We start from the raw sequence: 18572 nt of genomic DNA on the forward strand, positions 1-18572 counted from the left end.
CAAAAACTATATACTTAGAACTACTAATAATTTAGAACGGAGAAAGTATTAGTTAGATTAGCGCGGACAGGAGAGGAGAGGATCCTAGCTAGCTTTCTCTTTCTCTTTCTCATCGTTTCTTTCTTGCCAGGGATATGATAGATTCTTCTCCTTTCTTGCACTACTAGCACGCACTTGTCGGAATCTGTCCTCCTTTGTTTAATTTTCTTCCTACCAAACCAAACATATATAGTACCCGCCCCCCGGCCGATACAAATTTCAGACAACTTTTACTTGTTTGCTTGCCTGCTGATTTGCTCCAAAGTCTCGAGTCAGAGAACATGATACTCAAGCAACGTGGCCCTCTTTCAATTCCTAGCTTGCTGCAGTAGTATAAGCAAATTAACCTCCGTTCCTCCCTCCATCCTCCTCCCAAGCTAGTACGAATGAATAATCATGCATTCAACAAGTGATGCTTGAAATGGTCTTAATAAGCGGCCATTCCAAATTTTGCTCACAAGATTAGTACACTTTAGGTCTTCCAGATTATTCAAGAAATATATATTAGTAGATTTCTCTAAAACGATTTGTAGCAACGCTCTATTTTCTTAGGGGTGGATGAAACAGTAACATGTTTCTATAAATGGAGCAAGGCCGCTAGTTTTTGATCCAGTTCTGAAAATATATTTTCAGAGACGGGTGACATCATCAACTGTCCCTACAAATGGAGCCCCATTTTGAGAAGTGAGTGATGTCACCCGCTCCTAAAAAGCATTTAAGGGCTGGCGACGCCATTTTCAGGGGTGTAATTTGATCGGACATGCGTCATTATTATCGTACAAATACAGCGACGGGCGTCTAGAAGGAAGGGAAGGAGGAGGAAGGTCGGTGCACAGCACACGTCCATGTGGTCGGTGCAGGCTGCTGCTGACCCTGACCCTGACCGATTCCAACATCTAACCAAGTCATCCGCCAATATAATTAACCTGCTGCGTGTACGCATAGGCACGTGGACCACTTCCATTTCTTTTCTTTTCTTCTTGGAGAGAGAGAGAGGTCATGGTCGTGGTGGTGGAACGAAAAGAAAAAGGGGAAATGGTGGAGGACAGAATCGACCGAATTTGAGTGGGCCTTCCAGTTTTGCTAAGTGGGAGCCCATTCGTTTTTGTGAACTCATCCTAAGACGTTAGATCTATTGGGCCTTAAAGAGAATCCCTACTTCATTCAGGGCCCATCCTTCCTCCAAACCTCTCTTCTTTGTGCTTTCTACTCCAGTCCAACACTAGGATCTGATCAGATAGCTCAGCCTGCAACTTGTGAAACCTATCTATCTTCCGAAAGATTTTTTTCAACTTACCTTCCAATATTTAAGAAGATTTTTTGTATCTTACCTTTCAATATTTAAGATTAGTGCATGGATCAACAGTTGTTTGATCGTGTATACATTACTTCTCAACCCTAGCAGTTGGTGCCTCCTCCCTCCTTCCACCTATTTAAGGAAAATGTTGAACATATTTAAGGAAAATGTCGAACATTAAATTTATCTTCCTCCTTTAGTAATTGGGACAAAATGGATTTTAAAATAAATAGCTTATCCATCTTACACAAGATAGATAGCAAACCCCCTGCAACTGGGTCATCTCAATTCTTGCCCGTTTTATTATCACCATAATTATTACCATAATCGTTTCCCAGTAATTCTAGCCTCATTCCGGCAAAATTTGTAGATACAAACAATAATACAAGAGTTTAGTTGGCACGCACTGGCCTCCACTCCCAACTATGTACCAGAGGACAGTCCTCATCTCATGCTTATTTCATTTCATCCCATCCCATGTATCTATATCGGGTCTGGTCTGCTCTGCTCTGCTCTGCTCTGGATATGATATTAATCATAATGCCGTTCCTTGTATCATTTGGACGACGGCCCCTCCATAGCTCCCAGGACCACCACCTGATCCTCAATGATGACGAGCTCCACCATGCTGGCATCTATCCCAGTCCCAGAGAGATGAAGATGATGGGGGTGAGCCTTCTGCCATCCGCCATCAATGGTTGTGGTGCTGTGAGAACGGCCACCATCTCCTCCTCTTCGTTGTCTGCGACCTCGGGGCATCTGTAGCGTTTACAGACCACAACGCCCATCTTTAGCAACATACAACAGAGCACGTTTGGGGTTGTGGATGATTATATTATTGTGATGAGGCAAAAGACTAGCGACGACATATGGTTGGATGACTGGCATGCAAATAGCACGGCTACTCACCATTCTGGGGATATATGGAGTTATAGTGCACCTCCGCCCAGAAGCTCAACAGTACCACTGCAACCATAGGTCCACAGCCAGGGGGTAAATTCAGATGTCTGATATCACAACCAGTCAAACATTTTAATACGAATCAGCATACCTTTGTTGGACTTCTGAACCTTAGGCTGGATCTCGATGTAGCAGGTATCCTTGAACGATGTCATCACAAAAATTTTTACTCCATACTGCACCCAGATTTTGTCTTATATTACATTAGGATGACTAAAAGAATAGCATTCTTGTCAGATCCTATACACAACAAGATATAACAGGAACGACAACTGGAAGATTGATTGTATAAAGGCAAACCTTGTCAGCAGCAGCCTGTAACGTCACGTGGTCGCCCCATTCACCGTTTCTGTCAATTTATGCAGTAAAATGGATGTCAGACAAGCATCCACATGCACTTAATCTGTACTCATTCTAAAAAATTGTTCATCCTGGTGCGTGCAACTGACCGTGCAACTTTCTCCAAGTAATCATCATATGCCATGGGAACGTATCCATCATAGGCATCACGGTTAGTTTTAAGCTGGAAAGGATGGTTTATCAGAGAACAGATGAAAGAATGTGCCTGCTGCTAGGGATTACAAAGCAAAATTTATACGGTTAAATACCTGGCTAATTATCTGCTCTCTCACAAACTCATGGTGATCTGGAGTTTGGTACAGTTGATCTGATAGTGCTCGGAACTGTGGAATTGGGGGTGTGCAATTAGAATCAATTGATTGTGAACGTGATGCATGAAGGTTATAATAGGAAACACCAATCAATATGTACATATTGGTTAACACACTATCCTATGTATCACCGATGAGCGATACGCCGATACGGATACGGGTACGGAGATACGGCGATTTCCAAAAAAACAAGGATACCCCAATACGGCAAGTATATATATTTCTAAAAATGTAAATTGCCAAATAATTCTAGAGAACAAAATAGATAATAAACATTACGTTTCCAAAGGGTCAACATACGTAGCAAATGTTCAAGTTCAACCAGAAATAGCTAAATGATTACTCCAACTAGGATGGGCCTACGTTGGTGGGCTCCCGGTGCTCTTTCGAATGAGGTGTTATTGGCCCAAAAGTATCGGAAGGAGTATCGGGTAGTATCAGATGGCGTATCAGGAATTAAATATTTTATTTTTAAATCATAATTTCTCGATACTTCTCGATACGCATATCGGTGCGTATCACGCCGTATCGGATACGTGTACTGCACATATTTTGGAGTATCGGTGATTCATAGACAATATCTTGCTGAGAAATTTCACTACCAATCTACCAAGCCACAATATACAGGATCAGTTTGTGAGGGAAAAGAGAGAAAAGGCAGGAAATGGAAAGATGGATAAGAAAAAAGAGCAGAGATCATTTGAGAAGAGAGTACACGATCAGTTTGTGAGGGAAAAAAGAGAAAAGGCAGGAAATGGAAAGATGAATAAGAAAAAAGAGCAGAGATCATTTGAGAAAAGAATGGTAAAAGGTGGAGAAGGAAAGAAAAAACAACAGTTCAGGTGAGAATGAATGATACTACCTGACAGTTGCCATCTCCTTGCACCTTGTGTTCAACCAGCTCATACAACTTCAACCTAAAAGATGACAAATGAAAATGAACTCCAGCAGGTTACAATTTACATGAAAAAGGAATAGAATAAAAAAATATCATTATATGCAAGTAATCTGGTCCTGAAAATGTGAAGATTGAAAAGCATTCCATGACACTAGCAAGCATACATAATAGTAGTAATTCAATGAGAACTCAAACTAGAGGACAGACCTTTCTGTCAGCCTTTCATGGTCCATAGTGGCTTCATCGACTGATGGAATTTCTCCATTAATTTTAGGGACATGCTGGACAAGGCAGAGACAGATTATTGGACCACAGTTGGAAATGGAGTCGGAGACGCAGAAAATATATGTATAAAAACAGATGCAGCACGCCACTCATAACAGGTAATTTTCCTTCGTAGCAATGAGGATAATGGGAAAGAAAAGGAGTGTCTGCTATACTGTTATCAAGATTATTTGGTAGTGAAACAGAGAGTACCACTACATATCATACTCAGAGAAGTCAAAACCTATAGCTTTGTTCACAAAATTCTACCAATAAAAATTGGTTAACACAATATCGCGTCAGTCTAGGATAACTTTTCCAAGACACGCATTAAGACCAAAGAACGTGCAAAGTTAATTGGCCTTTCAGTTATTTAAAGGCTTATAGAGAAATTTGCTGGCACATCATAATTAAAGTCAATTGGCATTTAAGGTTAGTGGTCCAACCGTGAAAGTGATATTCATGTACCTTTTTGCCCCCAATGAGATTTTAGCAGTATCTTAGTAAGCTTCCTTAGAAGTAAAACTTTCATTCTTCTGGTAGTTGAGGAGGCAGATCTATATATTATGCAAATGAAACTATTTCTTAACCTGACTTCAAAGGATCAGTATACTCACAGGGACTGGGACCATGGGATAAAACCTCTTCCCTACTTCCTCCTCCATCTCAAAATAACCGTCACTGCTGGGGCCTGGAGAGGAACTAGACGATTCTATGTATACTGTATCGTGCTCATGATCATCAGCACTACCTGCAACGTACAAAGAACATTAGGGGAGAAAATGCAAAAGTGGTGCTTTGGAGGAGAAATTTAAGTCAGATTATGGATTTTTTCAGCACCGGGATGGTAGATGCCTACTGATGGGTTGTACAAATCATATGTGAGTTGAGAGGAATGCAAGTGAGTCTCATCTGGATGTGCTGCAGCCAAAAATACACGCATGAGGAATGATGTCTACTTTTTTCATGGTTTATTATTATATATCCACCAAACGAAAATGGAAAATAAAAATCTGATGGTATTCCACAATACTGACTAACCCTACCATAATGGAGGTGACAACAGTTACCATCGCAGTAACCGGGAGGAGGTCCATAGTACCCGGGAGGAGGAGCAAAGGGATCGCGAAAAAGGTCGTATCCCCAGGGCAAATTCTGATCTTTCTCACACATGCTCATCCGCTTGAGCCCAAGTTGTCTGTGGGAGCGGAGCGCTTCGCTAGCAAAGAGATTCAGCGGTTTTAGTACCATGGCAACAACACAAAACAAATAAATAGGAAAGAACACCACAGCTAACTTTGCCGGGTTGCATAGTAACCAGGGGCGGACACAGCTAAGTTTTGCAAATGAAATCGAAGTTAGCAGGTAACATATTTTAACTGGATCAGATCCGAATACAAATAGTTCTGTTAGGGGGGATTGGGGTGCTCCGTCTCGCACAGCAGAAGGAAAGAGAAGGGGCGGTCATACCTGGTGGATGCTAGTCGCCGGCAAAGGGCTGGGCGAAGAGGTGACGAATGGCCCAGCCGTGGCCGCCGGGGAAGGAAGAGCAAGGGAGGAGAGAGTCGGAGACAAGGGGAAGCGGGAAGGAAACAGAGATGAGGCTGAGGCCCTGAGCCCTGAGGCGGGAGGGTTGTCAATGAGCCGAGCTCCAGCGAGCCCGCCAACTGAAGCTGGAGTTCGATAGCATCCCGAGCAGAGGTCGATCTGAGCCGGCGGGCGGCGATACTCCGGCGCCGGAATTGGATGGGTGAGGAGGAGCCGGAGGAGAAGAGGAAGAGAGGTAGTGTATGTATATATGGCAGGCAGGGTATGTTTTGATTGTCAGGAAGGGGAGGGAGGGGTAGAGCGAAATTCGCTTTCTTTCTTTCTTCCTTGCTTTTATTTATTTTTTGTGCTGGCACGCGGCTTGCGTTAACTGTGGGGGTGGCCTTTTATGAATAGGGTCCTGTACTTTTTGGCTAATTACGTTTGCTGCTTTGAGCATTTTTTCTTTGAACACTCTGCTTTGAGCATTTCGTGTGGCTTGCGTGCACCCTTGGACAGGGACCTTGGAGTGAGCAAGGTGATCTTTTCATCTTGTGGCGGCGCGAGGACGCCTCTTCAAATCTTATTTAATTTTTTTTGTGGTTTGGTTGATTTTTCTTTGTGTTTGATGAAGAACAGGATCAGCCAGAAACTATGCTAAAGCATGCATGCTGAATTGAATTTTTAATAACTAATGATTAAATTGTTGGACGGATTTGGCTGAGTAAGACAAAAGAAAACGAGGCATATTTCCATAGGCCTCTGTACACTTAAGTTCGCATTAGAATGACTAGGAGAAAACATACGTCGGTCAAATATGATGTGGCTTGAACAGACAAAGACGACTAAAGAAGGGATATACCTCTCAAGGTTTTGCTTATGTATATTTAATTTGACGATGTATATGAGGTTTTTTCCATTCAGTTTCCGTATTCATTTAAACTTGAAAAACTTTACATATGAAAAATATGAAAGCTGCCTATAACATGTATGTAGGCACTAGGATGCGGACACCAAAGCCATGTTATAATTTGGAAGGAAGAACGGGGAGTTCAATGCAAAAGAAGGCGTCGTCGACCAGTGGAATCGCGTCAGCGGCGGCGGGCCCGGTGGTGTCAGTGGGTGTTGACGTCAGCGGCGGCTGCTCCGAGGGAATCCGGGCGCTCTGCTCGGCATCTGATGGCTGTCAGAGGCGGCGGGCCCCGCGGATCGTACCCGCGCCCGGATGCGTCCAACTGGGCCTCCTTGTCCTTGGTGTTGGCGCGCTCCCTCCCCGGTTCAGAGTCAGGCTCAGGCAGGCAGGCTCATGGTCCTCTTCAGTTTCAGAGCTCATCAAATCTGAATGATCGCTTCTTCATCAGATCAATAAAATCAACTTCAGAGCCTGTTTGAATTTGTTAGTGATAATAGTTAGCAACTAAAGTTAGCGTATGAATTCAAATCCATAACCATTTTGTTTTCTCTATCCAAAACTAAGAGAAAATTGCAATTTTGGAACTCCAAACATCACGATCCGCAATTTTGACATTACTACAAAGTCTTGGAGTTCTATTTTTACGATGTCAATGTTAGTAATGACAAAACTGCGAAGCACGATGTTAGAAGTTCTAAATATGCAATTCTCCAAATCTTAGAGCAAGGTTAATGATATAGCCAGCTGCTGGCTGTAAGGTTTCTCTGTAACTTTCTCTCAGCCCATTTAGTAGTTGAGCTCTTCACTATTAATGCATGGCTCACCTATTCCTTTCACAAATTTTTTGGTTCTTGTGCATAAGTGAATTGTAAGCTTGCAGTTGCAGCCCATCTTCCTTCTCTTTCCTCTCCTCTCTCCACCTTAACATTCAGCCAAGTTACAGCCCACTATAATACTTGCTCTTAACTGTTCAGACACATGTTAATAGGTGGATCCAAACAACCCCAGTTAGCACTAATGGATCCAAACATGCTCAAAGATCACTCTTTGGGTCTTAATATATAAATGATGATATGTTTTTTTAGGCTGAACATGAACTGAACATCCTTGAATCCAACTAATAATAGAGGAGGCAATTTATAACTTGCGGATCTTAACTTTGACTCTGACGAGGTCACGTGCGAGAGGCTGATTGCTGATTCCCATGCACCATCATTGGATCCTCGTTCCTTGATGAAGCAAGACATGTTCATGGACGAGGGTTGGGAAACAAAATAAGGGTGTGTTTTTTGCATTTTACATTTTTGCGTTTTTAGAAGAAAATCTTTAATATTTGAAGTATTAAATGTAGACTAATCACAAAATTAATTACAGATCTTGTCTGTAAACTACGAGACGAATCTAATGAGCATAGCTAATCCTTCATCAGAACATGTTACTGTAGCATTACTGTAGCAATTTAATGTCTAATCACGTCATAATTAGGCTCATTAGATTCGTCTCACGATTTACAGTCAATTTGTGTAATGCGATTTATTTTTTGACTACATTTAATACACCATACAAGCGATTTACAAAAAATTTACATTTTGTATTTTAGGATCTAAACAAGACCTAAAAGTTGTACTGAAAAAAAGGGAGAAGAAGACGACTCCTCTCTTTCAACCAGGGCCGCTGCTCGGGTCCTTGTACTTTCACTGTTTGCTGACAGCGATAGGAATAGGATAGCAAGAAGAATAAGAATTGGGAGGGGACGCAGCAGATGTTAATCAAGATGACCTGGATCCAACACGAAATGCCGTCACGCTCGCAGTGGTTGGTGATGAGAGACCAAATCCACCGATGGCTCGTTTCGGCGGCACCTCCAAAAGCTGGCAAGGAGTTGTGCCAAGGTAGCCCAACCAGAGCGATGGATGGAGTTTCAGCTTGAGCAGCACAAGTCGACGGCGCACCCATGTTTGCTTTGGTGACGGCTGGATCGAGAACTGACTGAATTGCCTGTTTTTTTTCCTTCCCATTTCCACAACCTACTTAGTACTGTGTTTTACAATGATATATAATATGAAACAAACAGACAAACCCACAGTCTGGTTTGGAGCTAACTTTACGCGAGAGAAAAGCGGAAAGAATTGATGAATGGAAACCAAAGGCGCATGAATGGTGCCGCGATTTTGGCCTGGGCAGGCGACGCCCACGATGCTCCGACAGAGACCCACCGCCCGGCTACGACACTACTAGCAGTTTTTTTTTTTACCTCTGTCTGATTTGAAAATGATTTCACTCTTCTTCTTCTTTTCTTTTTTTAACAACTTGCGCAGATGTCAGACGGGCTGCTTGCAGTGCAAGAGCTCGAAATCCAGGAAAAAATTGAAATTTGCGGCAGGCGATTCTGAACCCAGCTTGGCCAGGCCAGCAGCCAGCTATTGCATATTTGCATTGCAGTTGCAGCAGAGAGAGCGATGGGCGACAACAAAGGCAGGCCATGTGCCCGCGGAACCTCGCCCTCGCCTCATTTCGGTTCAGGGGTCTGGTCAGAGACACACAACACACACACACACGAGCACTTGCTGCTGCTGCCTAACATGCCATGTGTTTGCAGCCACGAACAGCACTGCGCACAAATTCCATTATTCCCCACTGCACTGGATTTGGATTACACCAGCAGTGCAGTCCTTCCCTGAATCCCTGCATTGGGTCATTGGGTGGGTGGGACACCAGGTTTGATTTGCTTTGGTTTGGTTCTCCTTGTCAACAGATCCTGCCCCTCTTTTTCGCGCATAGGCTGCAGCGCCAATTCGCTCCATCCAGAAAGCTGGAATCTTTGATGCCTGCCTGCCTGCCTGTAACTACAAGGGGTGACAAATAAAAGGTTTGTGGCCACACGCCATGTGATGTGCAAACAAACTTGGATCCTTTTCTTTGCAATCCAATCCAACAAGCGCCGTGAATTCTTGCCACCGGCTGAATGGAAATGAAACAGTACCACTAGTTGCATTTCGACTTCCTTTTTCAAAAAAAAAAACAGATAGTTCCATTTCGACAGCGAGCCGAGGCTACGAATCAGAATTGTCGTCAACGCTGAAAGGAGCCCTGCAATCGCTGCCCACCACCCCAAATCGGCAGCAACAAACAACCGCACAAGGTGATGCACAATTCTCTCGCTTCCAGTCACCCTTATGTACTGTACTGTACATAGTAGTTTTCAGCTGCCACAACCTTCTACGACATGTCTTACCCGCAAAAAAAAAAGAAAAGAAAAAAAGAACTTCTATGACATGTATTAGTATAACCACCACACGATTAGTCCATTGCACGACGCTTTGAGCATCAAATCGGATCATCTCCCGGAGAACTGACAGTCATGCATGCCCATCCTGTTCCTGATCCTGTCATGTCGACTGAAAGAATGAACCTAAACCGGATTCAATTAGTTTCCTGACGACGCCCATGCCCATCCTCCGTCTCCCGCCTCCCAGTTGGAGAAAGCAGCAGTCACTTTCCATCCGCCGCAGCTGAGTCTTATCTCACACAAAAGAATGGTGGGCGTCCACCGCCAGGCATCCTTAGGTCAGATCGTTCGGAAGCAGAGCTCAAGATAAGGCGCCGGTCCTTTCGGATTGGCCGACCGCAATCCATTCAGATTCAGTTCACATCTGGCCTGAATCTAAACCGTTTCCTGCAACCCTTTTCCTCTCCACAAGGAAATAACTAGCAGCTTCTTTTCGTCAGTTTTGCAGAAACAATACTTGTGCTGAATCTGAACCCCGACTTCATAACAGAAAAAAGAAAGGCCAGGAATTACACTGCAGAAACAAAGCAGTTCGTAAGTGGGTATCACCCGGCACTGCACTGAAAAACACAAGGGGGCCTGCCTAATCGATCACCATCTTGCAGCTCACGCACTGTGTTGTTCAGGACCAGGTGAATCACACAGGTTTCAACTCGCCCGAACAGAAAACACACAGAGGAACAGCCCTCATACCTATGCACAGCTATACTTACAGCAAGGAGTCTACGGTCGTCTCAGAAGGTCTTTACGATCTCAGGCTTCCAGCTCCGCAACACGACATTCCGGCAACCGAATTTGAACTCCTGGAGCCTTCTCTTCAGCGATCCTTTCTTGGTCCGCTTCGTGCCTGGCTCCGAGACGGAGCCATGGTAGTGCAGAGGCGGCTGCGGTGGGCCGGACTCGATGCTGTCGACGATCTTCTGGACCATCTCGTACACCTCGCTCATCTTCGGCCGGGACTTTGGCATCCGGGCCAGGCAGCGGTTCGCCACGCTGGCCAGCTTTGTCATGGACTTGAGGTTGTAGCGCCCCTCCAACCTCGGGTCGATGATGATGGGGAACCGCTTCTTGTCCGCGATGTATGGCTTCACCCAATCCAGGAGCTTCTGCTCACTCTTTGGCCGGTTCCGGTCAATGGGCCGGCGGCCGGTGATGAGCTCATACAGCAGAACGCCGTAGCTCCATATATCACTCTTTGCAGTGAGGCGTCCAGTTTGCATGTACTCAGGCGCTGCATAGCCTAGAGTTCCAACTACCTGTTAAAATTGGACCATAAGAACATAAGATGATAGTTCAGATGGATCTTAAGTCCAGGATATTTGTTGTAGGAACTAAATTAGATGGCAAGAACAAGACAGAACCATCAAACAGGGTGAACCCTGAAAGTCCTCAGTTGAATTGTTTGTTATGGTAGCTGGCAACTTTGCATGGACGGCTTACACCAAAACTCTAGTACTTCTCTCCCTGCCCCCCCCCCCCCCCCCAAAGGAAAAAAAATGACGGCAAGAGTTCTGCCGTGAAATTTTATTAGAAGGAAAGCAGGATAACAAAAGAAAAAAAAGAGGTGATCGAAATCACCAACTTGCCCACGCAGGAGCACGACCATAAACCAAACACTGGGTGCACACGGACTGATAGCACCAACCCACGCAAAAATAGGCAACTTTTTTCTTGCCCTTGTAATTTGGCTACAATATGCTAGATTCTGAAGTTGCTTGAGAAATGAAACTACTACTTCTTAATGTTTTGATGAAGCCACACCATTCTATTACTTGAGTTCCCATTCTCAAAAGTTTTGGCTCTGTTCTTCATGTCTGCTTCAGAAACTAGATATATGCATTAAGAGGTTACTAGTTCAAGTGTTAGCATAATAGAACAAAAGCAAAGCCTTTTAGTCCCAAAGAAGTTGGGGTACACTAGAGTGTTTCCTTACTAATGCAAGTAGTAAGCAAAAATAATTCAGTCGCTGGAGGTGGAGCAACACTATTCAAATTCATTGCCATAAAAGGATGAAGAATACTATAAAAGTACAACTGAAAGAGCTTACTAGTTTCCTATTTTTCAGCATCATAACCCTATTCTATTTAAGTCATAACACATTTTGCCAGCTGAATACTGTCAAATTCATTGCCATAAAAGGATGAAGAATACTATAAAAGTACAACTAAAAGAGCAGACTAGTTTCCTATTCTTCAGCATCATAACTCTATTCTATTCAAGTCATAATGCATTTTGCCAGTTGAATACTGTTAGAAGAATACTAGTACCTACTTACCAAAAAGGATATTGACATGATGCAATCAGAAATCATTAATGTAAAAAATAACTTTTGGCTTATAAAGGTGCATACCGCTGTGGAGACATGGGTCAGACCTTCTGTTGGTCCATGCCTAGCCAAACCGAAGTCTGACAATTTGGCGTTCCAGTTCTCATCCAACAGAATGTTAGATGTTTTCAGATCTCGAAAAATGACCTGCATCGCATATCTTAAATTTAGGAGGACAGATATAACTTACTGAAACAGCTAAAGCATACTGCAACGTTTGACATTTCATTGATTCCTTATGCAAGATGCAGATTAGGAGGGATGCAAATGTTTCAGGTCATACAAGTGTTATGGGCTCCAATCATCAGAAAGCAAATGAGTTACCTGGAATTCCATTTCTTCATGCAGATACTTCAGTCCCCGGGCAGAATCAAGAGCTACTTTCAGTCTCATAGGCCATGATAGAGTTGAAGTTGACCTACTCGACAAGTGATCGTCAACACTTCCATTAGGCATATATTCGTACACTAGGAGGCGTTGTACTCCCCGCTCATCATCATCAGCGCAGTAGCCTATTAGTTTAACTAGGTTTGGATGGTCAACAATTCCAAGCACATTCATCTCTGTTAACCACTCCTTCTGCCCCTGAAGGAAGATAATACTTTATTAGAATCAATACAGCTAGCTAGATCTAGATTCCAGTGTACATGACTTCAAAATGACTCATCAAGCAAGCGGGATTGAAGGATTTCAAGCTATGCTTGGCTTGTATATTAAGTCTACTAGTGTTTTCTATATGGCAGAACTAGTTATCACCAATTCATCATACCTAGGACAGTATGTGCATTCCCTGATGCCGGTGAACCTACTGAACAGTTTCTGTTCTGGAGAAATGGTGGCTCTGAAATTTTTGGTTTATTTTTGCTGTGCCGAGTTTGACAATTCATAACTAAATCCAATAAGACTGCTCTTAGACCTTCTACAGACCGGCAACAACAACAACAACAACAACATTTGCATGTTGCTAACATTTAGTAACTTTAGCAGCGTTCCCAATAACCAGACTAGCGTCCTACTGTTAAATAGTAGAGACTCACGAACAAGTGAGAAAACTTGCCTGAAGTCCTTTACGATTCAACTGCTTAACAGCAATCTCGATTCGTTCACTAGGTTCGTCAGATGTCTTGATGATGCCCCTGTACACACAGCCAAAGCCACCCTCACCAACCATGAGTGACCGGCTGAAGTTGTGTGTGGCACTCTTCAATTCAGAGAAGGAGAACACCCTCAGGTTAGATGGCCGGTCAGTGAAGCTGGGGTACTGCGTCCTCCTTATTGACTCGGCGCTAATGTCGGATGCATTCAAGGAGGTGAAGTCTGAACCAGAGCGGACATCACGCTCCGTTGATGTTGTGCTCATGGACCGTACAGATGCAGACATGGTGACAGGATCATCCTCTTTGACCTCTCCATGCAAGAAAGGCAGGCACCTCATTGCTGCAATGCAGCAGGACCTAATTAGGGAAACAGTTAGGGAGGAGTTCTTGCTTTAACCCACAAAATACAAAAAGAAATCAAGCAACGGAGTCAGAAAAGCTACTGAGTACTGAACTGGGATCCTGCAATACAATGTTTTGTCAACCAACCATTGTGGTCTAAGAAAGTTCAGATTTTTTTTCAGGCAGTAAACATTCTACCTTGGAGGAATTTGTTAGGTACAGCAAGTGGAGGAAATTCACATAATTAGTAAGTAATTCATAATTGAATGGAAGCTGAGGTGAGGGCTTCACGGGTTCTGAACTCAAGTAGCTAGGGCACAACCATCTCATGAAAAGAATGCTGCAGAATTGCCACAACTGGAAATTACTATGAATCCAGATAGAAATAGGAGCTTTTTTATCACTGCAAAGCCAAAATAAACCTAAACTTCAGAGAAGGCAGGGCTAAAAAATCATGCCTTTCAACTGCAATACCAAAATTTCTGTGGAAGAATTCTGCAGTTGTAACAACTAACAAAATACTAGTGCTGAGTCATGAAACTACATGGACCAGCAACAACCCCAATAAACCTGGAACTACACATAAAGCAACCTCTGCATAATACCACCCATAAACTCTACCAAATCTTAGCTTGATACCAACCTTAACTGTACCAAACCTCTACTTAAGCTTGGTAGAGACTGAGAAATAGAAAGGAGAGGACGGAGCGTACCTAATAAGATGCACGCAAGCTTGAGCGCAAAGACATGAATTGAAGGCCACTAGCAACAAACCTCGCCTATCTTGCGGAGGCCGAGCTGATCCAAGGGGAGGCGGCCGGCGGTGTCCCAGGGAGGGGAGCTCCGATCCGGGAAGAGACGGCTGCGGGGCTACGCAGCGAGCACGGCGGCGGCGGCTGCGGTCAAAGTTGGGAGCTCGGCTGATATTTTTTCTCCCCCACTCCTCCGCTGGTGCTGGGTCACCATTCACCAACCAAGAAGCTGCGAAGCAAAGACTGGTTCTTTTAGTATTATTGTTTGTCTGCGCCCGAATTTTCTTCGCTTGGTCCGCGAAACGCTGGTGAGAAGACGCTGAGGGAGGAAGAAGAATTCCTCCTGGTCGTCTGAATGAGACGAGACGGGGGTAGTTGGGACTTGGGACTTGAGAGGGAGGGGGAAGAGAGGTGGTGACGGGAGGAGCACGAGGGGAAGGGGAGGTGGGAAGAAAGATGGATCACCGGAGGGAACACGCGACAATTTATTGCAGGTTCCGCACAGCACGAGACGGCAGTGTGGTGGTGTCACTCCTTTTCCATTTTTTTTGCCATTTCTTTTTGGCATGTTCTTGTGCGAAGCCTGCCTACCCTTTTTTCTGGTTTGGTGAGAAAAGAAAGAGGAGGGAAGAGGCTTCTTTGGGGTCAGGAAATAAGCAACTGCCCCAAGTAACAACGTCTTTGCCGCGTCCTTGAAAGCTCGAGCACCTGGCTGCTAATCCAGTATAGATCCAACCATCTCCTGACCAGTGGCGGAGCCAGAAATTTGCGGCTGGGTATGCCGAATATAGAAAAAAAATTAAAGCTAATACGCAATATAGTTGACGATAAGTTGCATAACAAATCCATAATCGCACTGTTCGGCTGCTGTTACAGCTGCCACCGCCATTTTGCGCTACCTCAACATGCGGTAGCTACAGCCAAGCGCTGTTGAACGGTGCGAATAATAACCGGTGGCGGCCTCCTTCGCACTGATGCTGGGGTGCTGGCACTGGGACGGCGAGGGGCTTGCGGCCTGCCCCTGCCGGAGTTGCCGTTGCCGAGTTGGGGAGGTCATCAGGATGAGAGAGCCGGATGCCGGCAGCCGGAGTGCCGCCAAACGCCGATCCAGGGGATAGGCGGAGGGCCGAGGGCCGAAGGCGAAGGGCTCAAAGCCAAGGGCCGGAGGCGCACTGGGGCGAACGCGGAGCCGGGGGGACGGGGGCTCTGGGCGAGCTATGAGTAGAGACGGAGAGAATGATTCTTTTGCATTTGGGGCTTCCTTGCGCGGCTTTGTTGAATTGGGTCCATAAGTTGTATATGATACTCTCTCCGTGTCAAAATAAGTATAGTTTTCGGCATCCAAATTTTGTCCCACAAAGAATGTAGTTTTAGCTTGTAATGAGATTCATCTAATTAAAGCAATACCAATTATACCAAGAAAGCATTGCATAGAAGAACGTATAGAGCGAATCAAATATTCAGTAGATATTATTTTTCTAGTTTCAATGTGTATGCATTCATTAAGGATCTAGAAAACCAAATAAATAATACAGTTTTCAATCACAATTGGTAGAAGTAATTATAGGTAACAAAGTTATTTTTTTGAATGAGTAATGTGTTTGAAATTCTCTAAAACTATAATTTTTGTGCAATGGAGTATATACATCTATGAATACATGTTGATATTTTTCTCTAAATTTTGGGTATGCCTATGCATACAGGGGCATACCCCTGACGCCGCCCCTGCTCCTGACACCAGACCTGCATGTACCCACAAAATAAGCAAATCAATGTTCCCAGCAAAATAATCCTATTAGAAATTCCTGTATCCAGCTTTTGTAAATATAAGTCAATATAAAAAGGTGCTAGAAATTAAATAAAATCTCTCATCGGTTGTCAAATATTATTTTTTTGCACTCTCACAAATCCTCTACCATTGCTGATGTCAATGTATAGTTTATTTCGGTTTGTTTACTCGCTCACTCTAGTTGCGTGATTGGAAAGTGTCACGCCACTGCCAGCGCGGGACAAAGTCGCCGGTAGGTAGCTAGCTTAACTATTAGTTACTACTCTTTAATTTGTTATTAGATTAGTGTCAGTGCACAGCTAAAAATTGAGAACTAGATAATTAGATAATTGTGCATACTGAATTTTATGAGGATGAAACTTTTCTCATGTCAGCAAATTTGATAATACTGTGCATGATTGAACCACATTAAAACCAGTCTTAACAATGCCAATGAAAGCTACCTTCCCATCTGAAGCGTCCCCTCATAAGAGAAGACTTAAATGTGATACAAATATCAGTCCCAGGAGGCTGATACACATTTATTACATCAGATGATACATCACCGTACAAACCTCCAAGGAGGTGGACACTCGAGACAGACAATAACAAGAAGTAAAAAGGCTACGGTGATACACCAGAGCACGACCTACATGGGATTCAGCTCTGGCTTAGAGTATTACGCCAGCGAAAGCATCCTGAATAGAGCCAACACCACAGGCAGAGTTGGGTGCCGGACGGAACCCCTACTCAACGTCTTCGGAAATGAAGTATGGATCTTCTTCTGTAAAAATTAGGAAAGGGGTGAGTACAAATGTACTTAGCAAGTCCAACCACACCCACGGAGGGGGTATAAACAGAATATAATGCACATGGTAAATCAAAGATAAGGCTATGGTTTAATTTGTGAAAAGCTAATTTTTATGTAAGGGTTTATTTGCAAGAAAAGGATTTTCAAAGCAGCTTTCTCGCACCGAGCAATACGTAGGGTTGATCCACACAGGATCCAAGTTTTAAATTTGCTACCGGACTCCTCATCCGCCGTAGCACACGGCACAAGTACCGGACATTTTTTCAAAATAACTCACTCCAGCCCATCCATTTCTATAAGAAACATTAGTTGTGTGACCAAACCATAACTCGCCCAGTCCCGTGGGCACGGCTATTCGAATAGATTTTAACTTTGCAGAGGTGTGTAACTTTACCCACAAGCGGGGTACCACAACACGATCAACTTAGTGTCGGTGCAGATCCCAACAAAGCCATTACCCACCTTAGCTAGACCTGACTAGCCAACACGGGATCCACCAAGGGGCCATTGACCTATCCCTGAGGTTTAACCAGGGCATAAGTCACACAGAGCTTATCCCTTCTCCTTGATCACCCGTTGCTCTCAGCTCTCCTGATGGCTATCAGACTAACTAGTGGGATTTATGCTAAGCTGTTGCCACATACAACGGTCTAGTGGTTTGCACGATAGTGAAGTTGGGCAAGATGACACACCAACTCGGTCCTTAATTATGACAAGATGGATATCTCCCAACCTTGCTCAACCACACAGGTATGAGCACACCATTCGGCAATTCACACAGAAGTGCCATCCATCCCATCTAAAGTCATCTTTCGAAAATTCCACATTTTCTCTTCCCACACACTCACACATTTTCTTTTTATAAAACAAGTGGTACCGTGTTCGAGGTCCTAAGCGTTCTAGCAGCGATTAACATCCAAATAGAATAAATCATATTCAGACATTAATCTAGGTGGTCAAGGAATGGTTATAACAAATCAAGGGGTGGCCATCCAACCATGTTTTCGGCAGCAAAATAATATGCAGTTTTGTAAAACAGGCCAATAGGTTGTGTTTATAAAACTGGGACAAAGTATGCATCAAAGGATGAGATTGAACTTGCTGTTCTCAAAGCCTTCCGGGTAGTCCTGATCGAGGTATTGTCCTCCGGGTTCAGGGTCGCGGAACCGGTCCTCGTTCACTTGCTCGCGGTACTGCTCGTCGACGGGTTCTCCTTCGTTCACACCATAATCTACGATGCACACATGCAAGCACACAATCAAGAAGAAGAAATAAATGTTTTATCGTTGAGCTCGAATCGGGAACAATTAAGATATGGAGTTAGAAATAATATTTTTGGGCGGTTTTCTAATGGTATGGCCGGAATTATGTTAGAAAAGGCGTGGTAAGGTTTCAGGTCAATCGGAGAATGTTTGGCGCATGAAATGATAGGTTAAAGAGAGGTTTAGGGGCTAAACCGGGATCTGGGGCTTATTTGTAATTACTTTTGGAATAGAAAGGACTTGATTGCAATTTCTAAAAATACACGGGTTACTCTGAAAAGGGGCAGGGGCATATTCAAAATTATATTCTATATGGTGGAGGGTTTATTTGCGAATAGAAAAATATGAAAGGTTTC

The 18572-nt window shown here is 43.9% G+C and overlaps 2 protein-coding genes across 9 annotated transcripts; both read right to left on the minus strand.

Annotated features, from left to right (window-relative positions):
• Nucleotides 1-1611: 1611 nt before the first annotated feature.
• On the minus strand, nucleotides 1612-5989 carry LOC120657636 (OVARIAN TUMOR DOMAIN-containing deubiquitinating enzyme 9-like). Of its 6 annotated transcripts, none has more exons than XM_039936016.1 (12): nucleotides 5600-5989; nucleotides 5200-5348; nucleotides 4970-5050; nucleotides 4747-4880; nucleotides 4073-4146; nucleotides 3830-3884; nucleotides 2905-2979; nucleotides 2746-2819; nucleotides 2597-2645; nucleotides 2388-2472; nucleotides 2246-2302; nucleotides 1612-2095 (listed from the first exon to the last, which is right to left on the minus strand). In XM_039936016.1, exons 2-12 carry the CDS (start codon nucleotides 5306-5308, stop codon nucleotides 2028-2030), a joined length of 861 nt encoding a protein of 286 aa, XP_039791950.1. In that variant the 5' UTR covers nucleotides 5309-5348; nucleotides 5600-5989; the 3' UTR covers nucleotides 1612-2027. The 6 variants fall into 6 exon arrangements, with proteins under 6 accessions (XP_039791950.1, XP_039791948.1, XP_039791951.1 ...); XM_039936014.1 differs by having other exon boundaries at nucleotides 5176-5348; nucleotides 5600-5988; XM_039936017.1 differs by having other exon boundaries at nucleotides 5200-5343; nucleotides 5600-5983.
• A 4326-nt stretch (nucleotides 5990-10315) lies between these two features.
• LOC120657637 (serine/threonine-protein kinase PCRK1-like) lies at nucleotides 10316-14836 on the minus strand. Of its 3 annotated transcripts, none has more exons than XM_039936022.1 (5): nucleotides 14398-14836; nucleotides 13242-13621; nucleotides 12509-12769; nucleotides 12209-12331; nucleotides 10316-11114 (listed from the first exon to the last, which is right to left on the minus strand). In XM_039936022.1, the coding sequence occupies exons 2-5, from the start codon at nucleotides 13617-13619 to the stop codon at nucleotides 10593-10595; spliced, it is 1284 nt and encodes a 427-aa protein (XP_039791956.1). In that variant the 5' UTR covers nucleotides 13620-13621; nucleotides 14398-14836; the 3' UTR covers nucleotides 10316-10592. The 3 variants fall into 3 exon arrangements, with proteins under 3 accessions (XP_039791956.1, XP_039791955.1, XP_039791954.1); XM_039936021.1 differs by having other exon boundaries at nucleotides 13242-13638; nucleotides 14337-14836; XM_039936020.1 differs by having other exon boundaries at nucleotides 13242-13638; nucleotides 14398-14833.
• Between the last annotated feature and the right edge of the window lie 3736 nt (nucleotides 14837-18572).

Source organism: Panicum virgatum, chromosome 1N, assembly GCF_016808335.1.
Source record: "Panicum virgatum strain AP13 chromosome 1N, P.virgatum_v5, whole genome shotgun sequence".
NCBI classification, from domain to species: Eukaryota; Viridiplantae; Streptophyta; class Magnoliopsida; order Poales; family Poaceae; genus Panicum; species Panicum virgatum.

What these genes read in the sequence shown, in the direction of transcription:
- LOC120657636 (XM_039936014.1), bottom strand. Translation starts at nt 5,308, where the DNA reads ATGAGCATGTGTGAGAAAGATCAGAATTTGCCCTGGGGATACGACCTT. An exon ending in AGTAGGCATCTACCATCCCG is followed by an intron (nt 4,881 to 4,969) that starts GTGCTGAAAAAA and finishes TGTACGTTGCAG; the next exon opens with GTAGTGCTGATGATCATGAG. An exon ending in TACTTGGAGAAAGTTGCACG is followed by an intron (nt 2,646 to 2,745) that starts GTCAGTTGCACG and finishes ATAAATTGACAG; the next exon opens with AAACGGTGAATGGGGCGACC.
- LOC120657637 (XM_039936022.1), bottom strand. Translation starts at nt 13,619, where the DNA reads ATGAGGTGCCTGCCTTTCTTGCATGGAGAGGTCAAAGAGGATGATCCT. An exon ending in ATGAAGAAATGGAATTCCAG is followed by an intron (nt 12,332 to 12,508) that starts GTAACTCATTTG and finishes TATGCGATGCAG; the next exon opens with GTCATTTTTCGAGATCTGAA. An exon ending in TGACCCATGTCTCCACAGCG is followed by an intron (nt 11,115 to 12,208) that starts GTATGCACCTTT and finishes CAATTTTAACAG; the next exon opens with GTAGTTGGAACTCTAGGCTA.